At 43.0% G+C, this 14,109-nt stretch overlaps 1 protein-coding gene across 1 annotated transcript in view; it reads left to right on the top strand.

The window, feature by feature from the left end:
- Positions 1-14,109, top strand: part of LOC147747555 (ferric reductase 1-like) — a 553,652-nt gene that overhangs the window by 216,465 nt on the left and 323,078 nt on the right. The window contains exon 6 of the mRNA XM_086954125.1: positions 12,603-12,794. Within this exon, the coding sequence (XP_086810251.1) occupies positions 12,603-12,794 (192 nt within the window). The remainder of the gene's footprint in view (positions 1-12,602; positions 12,795-14,109) is intronic.

The following is a 14,109-nucleotide window of genomic DNA, read 5'->3' as shown; positions in this document are numbered from 1 at the left end:
AAATGTGAGGTAGATATGGAGAAACTGAGTCTTCTGTAAGTGTCAATTTTAATGCTTACAGTGCTGTACTTCTGGGTACTGTTTTTTTTAAAAAAAGGAATAGGCCTCACCTCAAAGAAAGCTCTTGAAAGCACACATCTTATTTGCATCCTGAAACAATCATTTAAAATGTTAGACACAATTTTATGATGGCTTTACATCTTTTTTGCGCTGCTATTGCATCACTATTGTGAGACATCAGCAGTGCAAAAGAAGCACCATGTTCCAAAATAGGCCTCAGTTCATCAGCATGAAGATACTGTTTGTTTAAAATATATATCTTTAGGATTGTGTAGGGGACGTAGAGAAGCAGAGGCTTCTGTAAATGTCAAAGTTGTTGAAAAACTGTTTCTTCTTGAACCTTTTCCCTTTTCTTTTCTAATTTTTAAATACATGTTGTAATATTTTTGGAAATGTTTGTTCTCTCTTTTACAGATTGAAAGTATGAAAAAATATTTTAAAAAGGTAACAAGAATTATAAGGTAAATGTTTTCTACTCTTTTTACCCGCAATGCACTGCTGATGATGTCACTGACCATGTCATGAATGATGTAATAAGAGGACATGACTTACTTCATTGGTAGGCCTTCACATGCTTTATCTGCTCTGTATTCTTCAACAAGTGTAAAATTGATCTGTAACCCTGAGTAGGTCTCACCTTAAACAAACCTCAGGAGAGATCACACCTTATCGTCATCCTGAATTAATAATTAGATCTATTAAACAGTATCTCTGGTTTACTCCCTATAGCTGTCTTTCTTTTAACATTACTCTCTGTTTACTTCCCTTATACTAACTTTTTTTTTTTTTTTTAATATTTTTTTGGTTCGCTTCAAGTTCGCGAACCGGGCAGCGAACTGGAAAGCGAACCAAAAGAAATAGAGCTTGCCAGAGTGCTAAACATTCTAGCAATTTTATTTGAAAGGGGAGGTAGTTCTGAAAAGAACTTTTTTTTATGTTTTTGTTGTTTTATTTATTTATTTATTTTTTCTGAACATTTTTTGTTTTTTTTTGTATTTTTAGAACAGTTTTATGTTTTTTTTGTGTTTTTCATGGAGGGGAAACAACAAAAAACAGGCATTGAAAAGGGCTCAACAGGAGCAAAAAAAAAATTACTGTTTGGGTGGGTTAGGGCACTTATGGTTTTCAAACACCAAGTTGATTAAGTTCACGCTCATGTTCCCACATGAGAGCAGACCACCACAATATATGCACGTAAACTTCATGTGCTTGAAGTTTGGCTGTATGTTTGGCACAGTTTCCTGTGCCTCTCTTCCTGTCAAAGATATAGTTGATGTTGATCTGGCCACAGGAGTTGTCGGGGGATTATCTTGAAGGTCCCTTAACTCTGCCCGGCTGTAGTTTAATGGATGCCACCTGGCCATATGGCGATGCATAGTATAGTTGCCCATACTATACTTTTTGTCAGTGCCTCGAGATAATCTGTATTTGCAGATTAGGCAGGTGGCATACTTGGCCTTAACCTTCTTCTCCCCTCGAGGGATTGAGAAACACTGCCATATAAAACTTGTTTTCCTTCGGGAAACACGGGGCAACTCCTGAATAAATTGAGGTTCATCTGTGTCCTCTTCTTCTAGGTCCTCCTCTTCCTCCTCTCTGTTGGAAATGAATTGTGATGGTGGTCCTCTCTTGTCATGAGGAGGTTGAGGTGGTGGTGGGGGTCCACCAGCTGAAGCAAGGATAGAAGCCATTGCAATAATATTGGAAAATGGTCTTTCTCTCACCAAGATGAAAGTCAGAGTGAGGAAAGAAGGAGGGGTTTACATGATTTGGGAAAAGCAAAAGTTCTGAACCAATGAAAAGTGTTATTTTTAGGTCACATGACCTAGTCATACATCATTTGGAAACCAAAAGTGAAATGAACCAATGAAAAGTTTGATAAACAAGTCACATGACCTGTTCCGCTTACGTTACGCGGTGCGCGCCGCGTCCCGGATCGTTTCCGGTTCGCGGTCCGGAGCACTTCCGGGAGCGCTAACGCGGCGCGTCATAAGACGCATTACGCGACAACGTGATACGTCGCGCTTCCGCGACGCGTCACAGTTCCGCTAACGAAACGTTTACCGGTTCGCGTACTAGATCGCGGCATCAAGATGAGCTAACGGAAAGCTTCCCGGTTCGCTTACCGGAAGCGAAGAAAAAAAATATTTAAAAAAAAATTATCAATAAACATCTAAAATATATTTTGGGTTTTAAAGAAGAATACATTTTACAGCTACAGATGTTAGCTTTTAAAAAACCAATGAAATTCACAGAAAAAACCATAGGTTATAGACCATATATAGTTAGGAATTTGCATTTACAAAACCTTGAAAATTCACTGAAAAAACCATAGGTTATAGACCATATATAGTTAGGGATTAGCATTTAAAAAACCTTATTTTATTTGCACAAAACCATGAAATTCCATATATAGTTAGTTGCACTAACTATATATCGCGGACCCGCAATCCACTGCTAATGATGTCACATATTACATCATTCATGACATGGTCAGTGACATCACTGATGACATCACTGATGACATCTCAAATGACATCACTGATGACATCACTGATGACATCTCAAATGACATCACTGATGACATCACTGACATCTCATTTGACATTACTGATTACATCACTGATGATATCATTTATGTGATAATACATCTTCAGACTCTAATATAACCTTAGATACACTCAGTGTAAGCAGGCACTCACAGACTGTCACACATCCATGGAGTTACTCACACACCTAGTCAGTCATGCAAAGAATCAATCACACCTCCATTTCCTCAACTATACAGTTATACACACCTTACTTATTCAAACATATACTAACACATAATTACTCTCTTATACAATCCTTGATACAAGTTCACAATGATTCATACAGCCACTCTCACATTCACTGGCTCTTATGTTCAGTTATTTATATATGTCAACTCTCACATGGAGTGTGTTTTACATATGTACTTACTTTGACATGTAGAACTGAGATATCCATTCACTCACCAATATACTCTTGCACACAGTCAACTGTCCATACAGCTGTTTCTACATGCACTTTTGAACCCATACACCTAGGGAATCAACTGCTCACACATCTATGCACAGAGTTATACACCTCCCAGCCACCCACACACATACTCAGTCTCCCCTACAAATACTTGGGCAACCATTCAATAACCCATATAGTTACTGATATAGCTACTGATTTAAACATGCAGCAGTTTACAGAAGAACATAAATAATGATTGCCAAATTAAGACACTTTAATCACTAACCCATGCACTCAGTGAGACACATTTAATCATTCTCTCATACAGTCAGTCATGCACCTACTAAATCCTTCATCCAGACACTTATACATCCACTCATTCTTCAATATGTAAGACATATTTTAACTTTACAGAAACATACAGTCACTGGGTGTTGTCATCAGTGATGTCATCAGTGATGTCATTTGAGATGTCATCAGTGATGTCATCAGTGATGTCACTGACCATCGTCGTCAAATAAGAGGGAGTGTGATCAATAGATCGAACGGGCACCGATTACCACCTCAAAGGGGAGGTGGAAGGTCCAGTTCCAGCGTGTGCCCGTGTATAGAGTACTCAAACAACAAGCGGGGTTGCTGAACTGTTCCTGGTAAGAAAGGAGACTGGCTGTACCGAAGGTGTATGTTAACACCCTTGGGCATCCATTAAGTTGGACATGCTTGCCTCACACACCCCGAGGGATGTCATGCTTCATCATCGGCGGTTGCTCCTCGTCGGGGAGGCGGTGCAATCCCCGACGGGCTCACCTCAAAGAGGGGCTCTTTGGCGGAGAACTTTTTGTCCAGCTGCCTGTTGATGAAGTGTGGGTATGTGGGCCAGGGCAATAGTATCCTGAAATGGAAGGGTGAGGTTTAAAATATAGTAGAGGGTCCCGGAAAAAACTTTATTCTGGAGGTCCTCCTACTATTGTTAAAAGGGTGTAGTTTAGTTTGTTGGGTCACGGAGAGTTACGTGCCGTGTTTCAAACTAGACTAATGTGATGGTCGGTCAACATGTTTCTCGCTTGGGATTTTCCCGCGATTCTTCAGGACCTGGTGAAAGTGTGGGTGGGGGGTTAAAACAGGGACATGCTAGTGTCATGAGCCTTGTGTGCTTTACCTCAGGGGAATCCTGTGCCTGAAGTATGGAGATACAAAAGAGAGACATTAATGCAGGTATCGTAATAAATGTCAACAATTGTGAATGGTAACAGCCAATTTAGCATCTCAGTGCAGTGAAGTGGAAGTGGTGTGTGTGGTGTCACACATACGAACATGCCTGTGGTGTATGAAGAGTGTGTGGTGTAGTGAACACTCTTATACCTATGTCCGTGGTGGGTGCGTTGTGACTAAAAACAGTAGTAAAACCAGTGGTTAAAAACGCAACTGTTATCTCAGGGAGAGAACTCTAATCAGGAGAAGGCAATTCATGACGTGGTAAATAACAGACTCACCTAAAGGTCTTGGACTAATAGCCACCTGAGTTATCGGTGGGTCGGTACAACAGAAGTTGCCTATAGTTCAGGCTAGGGAAGGAGAACTAAAGTTATGGAAGTTCTTGGTATCTTTCCCCTCCGTACATGTCACTGACCATGTCATGAATGATGTAATATGTGACATCATTAGCAGTGGATTGCGGGTCCGCGATATATAGTTAGTGCAACTAACTATATATGGAATTTCAATGGTTTTGTGCAAATAAAATAAGGTTTTTTAAATGCTAATCCCTAACTATATATGGTCTATAACCTATGGTTTTTTCAGTGAATATATATATATATATATATATATATATATATATATATATATATATATATATTTTAGAGGTGTACTAAATATATGTATGTATATATATATATAAATATAAATATATATATATATATATATATATATATATATATATATATATATATATATATATATATATATATATATATATATATATATATATATATATATTCCATACAAAGAAATGAAGTTGCTGCACACTTCTTGGTTTTCACGCAGTTATTTTATTCCAAACGTACATACATATATATATATTCTCACACGCAGGTAGCCCACAAGAAGTTTAGACCGCAGACATTTGATGGGCTTGCTAATTTATTGGCGAAATGCAAGCAGGCAGCAAGAAACAAAACAGGCATCAGTTTTCATAGCGCCAGACGCGTTTCGAGAGTCTTCACTCCCTTCTTCAATGGCAAGAAATCCAACTGCGAAAGCAAAGTTTGTTTCACACCTGTTGTATATAAATTACCCGCCCTGGTGGGCGTGGCTCTCCCACAGCCTTCTGGTAGTTTGTGGTGCGAAATGTTCATATCCCAAGTGGGCATGCTTTCATTCAGGGAAAATAAAACAGTTTGTTCCCCTTGTGGTTTGATGGAAGTCTTGTGAGCTGCCTGCCCCGCTTTCCAAACGCCAATAGAAGCTTCAAAGCGGCGCCATCCTGCATACGGCGCCAAACTCAGCATGTCTCATGGAACCGCCGACCTGGTGTCAGCCAGCACGAACCCGCTGCAGCGGTGGGTCCAACTTCGCGGCTGGGCAACAGCTGCTATTTATTCTCACACGCAGGTAGCCCACAAGAAGTTTAGACTGCAGACATTTGATGGGCTTGCTAATTTATTGGCAAAATGCAAGCAGGTAGCAAGACACAAAACAGGCATCAGTTTTCATAGCGCCAGACGTGTTTCGAGAGTCTTCACTCCCTTCTTCAATGGCAAGAAATCCAACTGCGAAAGCAAAGTTAGTTTCACACCTGTTGTATATAAATTACCCGCCCTGGTGGGCGTGGCTCTCCCACAGCCTTCTGGTAGTTGTGGTACGAAATGTTCATATCCTAAGTGGGCATGCTTTCATTCAGGGAAAATAAAACAGTTTGTTCCCCTTGTGGGTTGATGACAGTCTTGTGAGCTGCCTGCCCCGCTTTCCAAACGCCAATTGAAGCTTCAAAGATGCGCCGTCCTGAATACGGCGCCAAACTTAGCATGTCTCCCGGAACCGCCGACCTGGTGTCAGCCAGCATGGATCCGCTGCAGCGGTGGGTCCAACTTCGCAGCTGGGCAACAGCCGCTATTTATTCTCACACGCAGGTAGCCCACAAGAAGTTTAGACCGCAGACATTTGATGGGCTTGCTAATTTATTGGCGAAATGCAAGCAGGCAGCAAGAAACAAAACAGGCATCAGTTTTCATAGCGCCAGACGCGTTTCGAGAGTCTTCACTCCCTTCTTCAATGGCAAGAAATCCAACTGCGAAAGCAAAGTTTGTTTCACACCTGTTGTATATAAATTACCCGCCCTGGTGGGCGTGGCTCTCCCACAGCCTTCTGGTAGTTGTGGTGCGAAATGTTCATATCCCAAGTGGGCATGCTTTCATTCAGGGAAAATAAAACAGTTTGTTCCCCTTGTGAGTTGATGAAAGTCTTGTGAGCTGCCTGCCCCGCTTTCCAAACGCCATTTGAAGCTTCAAAGATGCGCCATCCTGCATACGGCGCCAAACTTAGCATGTCTCCCGGATCCGCCGACCTGGTGTCAGCGGTGGGTCCAACTTCGCGGCTGGGCAACAGTCGCTATTTATTCTCACACGCAGGTAGCCCACAAGAAGTTTAGACCGCAGACATTTGATGGGCTTGCTAATTTATTGGCGAAATGCAAGCAGGCAGCAAGAAACAAAACAGGCATCAGTTTTCATAGCGCCAGAAGCGTTTCGAGAGTCTTCACTCCCTTCTTCAATGGCAAGAAATCCAACTGTGTGACTCTTAAAATAAATAGCAGGTGTTCTGAACTACGCTGTGTTTGTTGCTTTGTTGAAAGGCTCTGGAAGAAGGAGTTTTCTCCGAAACGCGTCAGCCTAAGAAGTTAGTTACAATGTCAGCATGGAAAGCAGAGACCGGTTGCTGACCTCACTGTATGGGACAACGTTACTGTGAGGGCATTCTCACAATGGGCAACCTTGGATGTTTGATTAATGTCAACTTGGCTCGAGTCGCGAGAATGCCCCGCTGCGTTCAAGCGGATCTGCGATGTTGGGATGTCCCGGCATGCATAGAGGACGGTGACGCTCGCCAGTGAGTGTTCTGTGCATTGCAGCGGGTGCTGCGTTTCCAGCAGACATTGACCCACTGGGGTTTTTAATTACAGTTATTTTTCGACAAACGACAGCACCCTCAAGGGTTTGACTCAAGTTCGGACTGCTGATACCATAATGCCTTGGGGCATACGCCAGTGAAGGCGGGAGATCGAGGCCCAGATGGGCGTGACTCTTAAAATAAATAGCAGGTGTTCTGAACTACGCTGTGTTTGTTGCTTTGTTGAAAGGCTCTGGAAGAAGGAGTTTTCTCCGAAACGCGTCAGCCTAAGAAGTTAGTTACAATGTCAGCATGGAGAGCAGAGACCGGTTGCTGACCTCACTGTATGGGACATCGTTACCGTGAGGGCATTCTCACAATGGGCAACCCTGGATGTTTGACATATATATGTATACATACATGTATATATATATAGTACACCTCTCAAATACCATCAGTTAAAAGATTCTACGTCCCTGCTCAGTCACCTATGATATGAAACTTTCCACCTCTCCCGCTGAGCAACAAGATCTACAATCTCTTGTTCATAAAAAAAAATTACTTTAAAGGTTGAATTTTAACCTGTGCTTAATACTGTTTACACTTATCTGTCAAACTACCCAAATAATTTCTAAAAACATGAATAAACATTTCTACCCTGCAGTCAGTACCCCACCTGATCTGCACCTCAGATGGATAGAGACAACATCAACGAGCTACATCTTGTTAATCCAGGCAGTGTAACATTCCTACCACAGAGGCTGCTTGCAGATGTTTTCACTTTAAGTAAACTTTCTAGGTTTTGGATACTTTATTTTACATAGTGTATGAAGATTGTGCTAAAACTAATTAAAATGTGTTGGTAAGCTTAGATATTCTCATGTGGCTCATACTCCTTGATAATGCACCACCATACAGTTTCTTGAATTGGATACCTGCTCCTTTGCCTAAAATAGTGAGAATTCATTTAAATACACTGGCCCTATGTGGCGGACCCATTTTCTGCAATCATCCAGCCATTTCACAATAGATGCAATGCCTTTTTATCCACAAATCGAAGGTTCTCAGGAACTTGGCTATTTCCAACCAATATTTGAGCTCATCAACTGCAAAGGATGGGATGTGCATCAGTCTTGGTGACTGAACTGAGCTCACACAGAACCAGAGTTGTGGTGCAATGCCCAATGGGGCAGCCTTTGGCACCAGCACCATGGGGCTAGACCAAAGGCTGTTGGAGGGCTCAATCACTCCTAGCTCCAGCATCTTGGACACTTCTCCCTTGATGCTGGCCCTCACTTTGTCCGATAACTGTAGATCTTATTGTTCACAGACATACTGTTCCCTGTGTCAATGTCATGGGTACATCAATAGATGAGCCTAGGGGATAGTAGGAAAAGGAATGAGAGCTGATCCAACAGCTGACTGTCTTTCTCCTGTTGAGGGGTCAGAGACGGTGAGAGGTTAACTCTTTCTAGTGACTCATCATGCTCTTTAGAAGAGAGAAGATCTGGGAGTGGTTCACTGTTCACCTCTATCTGTCACCAAGAATAGAGTCACATAGCACCTCTCGAAGTATGTTTTGAGGTAGTTTACATGAAGGACCCTTAAGGGTTTTCTGTGGGTGTAGGTGACCTCCCCCTTTTTATTATTTTACCTCATATGGTCCAGTCCACCGGTCCTGCATGCCCAGGGCTCCACTGGCTCCTTCACTCACACCTTCTGGCCAGGCTGAAGCTTGACCAATCTAGCCTTATGGTGATACCAGAGTCTCATGACTGTCTATCTGGCTGTAAGTTCTCAGTGGTGGTCTCCCAGAACCACTTCATCTGAGATCCTAGAGCCAACATGTAGTTGACTACATCTTGGGGTTTTCTTCAGGAGCTTGCTCCCACTCCTCCTTTAGATTTCTGACAGGTGGCCATACAGAAGCTTGAAGGGGCTGAGACTAACTATTTTATGAGGACCCTCCCTGTAAGAGAAACACAGGTATGGCAAGAGGATGTCCTACCTCAGACTCATGATCATGCCTATCAGGGTCATGTTGAATCTTTCATCAAGCCTATTGGTTTTGGGATGGTAGGATGTGGAGAACTTGCAGGTTACTCCACACTCATCACACGTTGACTGCATGTATGCAGACATGAAATTGGTGCCTCGGTCAGATACCTCCTCTTTGGGAAAACCCACACGGTAAATAATTGCCATTAAGGCCCTGGCCACAGCAGGCACAATCACTGCTCTCAGAGGGATGGCTTCTGGGTACCAGGTGGAAGGATCCAATAAGAACAATCCCAGAGGAGCCACAATATCAATGCCCTCCATTTCAAAGAGGGCACCAACAACAGGAAGGGGAACCAGGGGAGACTTATGCTTTTGCCTATCTTTTTAATGGCCTGTTAGGTAGGAAAGGACCTTCAGAATGCATCCAAGGTCCTTCTAATCTGGGGCCAATAAAAATGGGGACCAGCTTTTCAAAGGTCTTGGTCTGCCCCTAATGTCCTGCCAGGGCTAAACCATGAGCCAGTCCCAGAAGTAGGGCACTTTAGCACTCGTGGGACACGAACACACAGGTTGTACCAGGCTCATGAAGCTTAGGCATGCTATACAGATCATTTTTCAAGTAAATGATGTGATCACCAGGGATGACTCCATTTGCCTGGACATCAGCCTGGCACCAAACGCCCTCAAGAGTGATGAACTCCATCTGCACTTGGCAAAACTCTTCCTGGGAGGAACCTCCGTTCATTTGGACAGATCCGGTAGGTCTCCCAGGACACCAATGTCTTCCCCTGTAGGTTCTGGGACATCCCCTTCAGATTCTGCTTCCTCTTGGACAGAGGGAATCTCTAGGGCAGATTTCCTCCACCCCCTGGCCGTTTTCTTCTTTGCAGGTGCCATTGTTCCAGGCTACGAAACTTTGGGATTTTCCTAGGTGCCCATGGACTGTGTGGTCTGGCACACCCTCTCAGGCAACCATAGCATCAACATGTGTGACTGGAGCTCTGCCTCCTTTGAAATGGCGTGCGCCACATTATTGTCTAACAGATAATTCACAGGCATTACTGGTGTCACAGCAACCTTCTAAGGAATATGAAACTCCCCTCCCTATTCAAAGGGAACCAGTACCTACTCTGAGGACACCAGATGACACTTGACAGTAACCATACTGTCTCCTGTCTCTCTTAGAGCCTCCACTATCTTCTAATTGATGGTGACCCACTGCTTATACTCCTTAGTATTAGTAGGCATATGAGTCTTAGGTACTATCTGTCTGTCTACCAGGGACACTAACATGACCTCTAGACTATCCCCTGTACTAAATGAGACAGCCTCCTCCCGAAGCACCTCAGTAGCCATTTCCAGGACCTACCCACCAGTGGGAGCTGCTTCTGTTGTGGACACTTGGGCTCACCCTTTGAGTGTCCTTACCTGTAACACTCAAGGTACTTAGGGATTGAGTGACCTGAAGACCTCTTCACATGGAACCCTCCCTTTTTTTGCTCAGGATTGAGCTGGTAATACTCTCCCTCCAAACTCTTTTGGGGGCCTACAGGCAATTCAGATGTTTTATCTTTGTCTTCCCCCTCTTTCATCTGGTTTGGACCCTGTCAACCCTTGTGGTGATCCCCCCTGTGCCTTCTTGGACACTGTGGTACTGACCAAGATGTCCCCCTCCTTTGCAACCTCTCTGGGGTTGCTAGTGTGCTGTAAATCAGTTGTTCACACAGCTCTGTTAAACGTTTATTGAACATCTGCTCTCTCTCAAAATCAGATCATACAACCCTTAATCATCAAGATTGGCTTGACAGCGTGTGGCTGTCCTAAGCCGCATGAGGGATTTTTCTGACGAGAGCCCATACTTGGCTCTCTTACGGGCATGCTTCATCTGGTCATCTACCACTATTGTCAGCAGGGTATTCCTCCCCTCTGTGGGCACGTGTTTCCAGAAACTCATCTCCGCATTCTTTTCCGGGACTCTATGCATCCTTAGGGCTACTTCAGAACTGAAAAACATTTCTCAATATAATCTCCCACCACATAGATAGAAACCACATCTTTAGGAATGTGAACTCTCTTGTCCCCCTTGGACACTGCAATTGTGCTGCCATCATTTTTGCTGTACCCTGTGTTTTGGTTGACCTTCAGGTCCAACTCCCTGAGACACACTTAATGAAACACCATTAGTTTTCTTTCTGCCAAGGCTCTTTCAGCTTTGACTTTCTCTGTGGCTAAAGCAATCTTTGCCTCAGCCCTCCTCTCCTTCAGAGACCTCTGGGCAATTACATCCCTTTTGGCAGCAGTGTCTTCCAGGTTCAGTTTTTCTAGTTGCAGTCTGAACACCATCTCAGACTTCCTGTCCTTAAGTTCTTCAGGGGACAGATTAGGGGGGGACATGCTTCTGCCTGCCCTTGATCTGGCTGGAGACCTCACTACCATGGATCCCCCTCTCTTCTCTGGGGCCATCAACAGGTGGTTGTTATCCTCCCCTTCTATTTCCGTCTCATGCTTATTCTCAATTCCACTTCCTCATCCTCCTGTGCTTTAGCCTATATCTGTCGAGCCTCCTCCAAGATGTTCCGGAACTACTGCTTCTTGGAGCTCCAGGTTACTGGTAGCCCCTCTCCCTGCGGAATCCTTCAAGTTCAGCCACAGTATAGCTCTATAGGTTGTTGAGCTCTAGGCAGAGTTACAGATGCAATAGAAGTAGATTTTGAAAAATGAAAGAGGACAATCAAGGGGAATTTAAAAAGAGGTTGAATCTGTAGTCAGACTATTTATGGTGATTTTTAGTGTTAGACAAAATCAATGAATGGCATTGTGGAAGCACGAGTACTGGATACCACTGCTACTATCAAAGTAGGAAATTGAGTTTTTGATTGGGGGGACAGTAAAGATTCTTCCTAAACATAAACAACAGTCCTTGTTGAGGTGAACCACAAAAGTAACTAAATTTACTGGTGCTTAACCCATTGTTAGATACATAAGCAGCATGGCTTAGCTTAGACCAATACGTATCCATGCAGCATAGAAAGAGTAATACAATGAAAACACAGCACACAAAAAATCCTAATAATAAATTATACCAGAACGACAAAGTCCAATCAGTAGAAATGGAGATATGCAATTTCCAACTATTAGGTAGTGTCACTAGTTAGGATTGGCAAAGAGTCCTGAACCCAAAATACACCAATTCAGCAAGACAGGAGGGTTGTAGGCAAAAACGGATGGGTAACTACCACTCACATGTATCATGCCTAACAAATGCATTTTAGATTGTTGTTCATTAGGTGTCATGCATTGCACCTCGTTCATGTCACTACTGTCCTTAATATTATAAAAGTTATGAGCAACTAGAGGTTATGGAAACAAATGGGTGTTCTTCGCGACTTATTCAGCCCTTCTGTTTATTGAATCTGCAATTCCTCCAACTTTGACCTTAAAACTATTTCTAGTTACAGATCTCCAGTGAAGCCTGTGGTTCAGAGAAGCTCTGTTTCAGCAATCCATCCGGATGTAATCCTGCCACCAGTGCAAGCTGCATTTTCATGTCATCTATGCCAGCAACAGGAGGTGGTTACGTCTTTGAAATGAGTGCGCTCTCAACTGGATATGTTGCGATTGGGTTTTCCAATGATAAACTAATGGTGAGTCTTATATATGGAGCTGAAGAAGTACCTGGATAGGAAATATTTTTTACCAAGATTATTAAATAGCTTGAGAGCTTTTTTTAGAAGAATAGGTTAAATGGCGATTGCATAAAATCAAAAGCACATTCATTTCATGTCACATTTTCCAGATCTCTTAAAGTTTCCACGAAATTCCTTAATTTCATTAACAATGACAATTCATAAATTAGATTGTGTCAGTTTGCGCAAGTTTGCTTACTATTATGAACGTACTCTGAAACAAACCAGGGTGGATAAGCCTGGCATTTTTACCTGTTCTTCAGAGGGGCAACGGGCATAAACCTCCTGACCTTGCTACTCAATCAAACTGAATATATCTTTTGTGTCTCTTCAAGTGTGGACACATTGAGCCTTGCCCGATGTCCGATGTGATTGGAGTTCTTCATTGTGTAAGTAGAGATCCTGGAGGCTTCCTGGTTCTTCATATTCAACCAGGGGCCAAATTGGGTGCACAGAAATCCAACAGAGCTGAAAGTAGGCTACCAATTGACTATCAGGATGTAAAGTCTGGGGACCCTAGGGGCTAGTCTCGGCAACGACGCTCAACATCCTGTGATTCTCGGCAAATCACTTAAGCTCCCTGTGCCCAACAAAAAAGGATGTGTCTTAATGAAACACAACTTGTGCTCATGTAAAGCGCTCTGATACCAAGTACCTTTGGGTCAAGTTAATGCTATATAAAACTTTCCCCCCCAAAACAATGTCCTAGGAAATGAGGTCATCCCACCGATTATGGCTTGTTTTAATGTCTAGCACAGCGAAAGACCTTATGTCATAAAAATGAACAGGGAGTGGACGTTGCTTCATCCGTCTTTAGCTATTGATTGCTTTGATCAGCTCCCTTCCACCAATGGTTTCTTTTGATAACCATTCAAAATCAAAAGGGAGAGCTAGGGAGGAAGAAAGAGTATGTCCCTTCCTCAAATCAGTACAAGACTTAAAGAATGTGGACAAACCCACTATGTGTATGCAATTAGATCACTGTGAATAGTAAGAACATGGAGCCATTAGGTGTTATTAAAGTCCCCCCACACACCAACCTGGTTGGTGTCATGCTTCATTATTGGGGTCCCAACCGTGGGGCGAGTGCCTCCCGGTTGTGCTATGACACCTGACTACAGCGGAGCTGGTGTATTGCATAAATGTGATGGGAGGTGAAGTATTTACAGTTAAAAAGTATCTATGAGAATCTTTGCCAATAACTTTAATAGTGGTGGCTCAGGATATAATTAAAAAAGAGAGATACTATGTGTCGTGCAACTAATCTGGAGTT

This window comes from Lissotriton vulgaris, chromosome 1_1, assembly GCF_964263255.1.
Source record: "Lissotriton vulgaris chromosome 1_1, aLisVul1.2, whole genome shotgun sequence".
Classification (NCBI taxonomy): domain Eukaryota; kingdom Metazoa; phylum Chordata; class Amphibia; order Caudata; family Salamandridae; genus Lissotriton; species Lissotriton vulgaris.
Note: the sequence above shows the minus strand (reverse complement) of the source record. Positions and strands in the feature narration are given on the sequence as shown.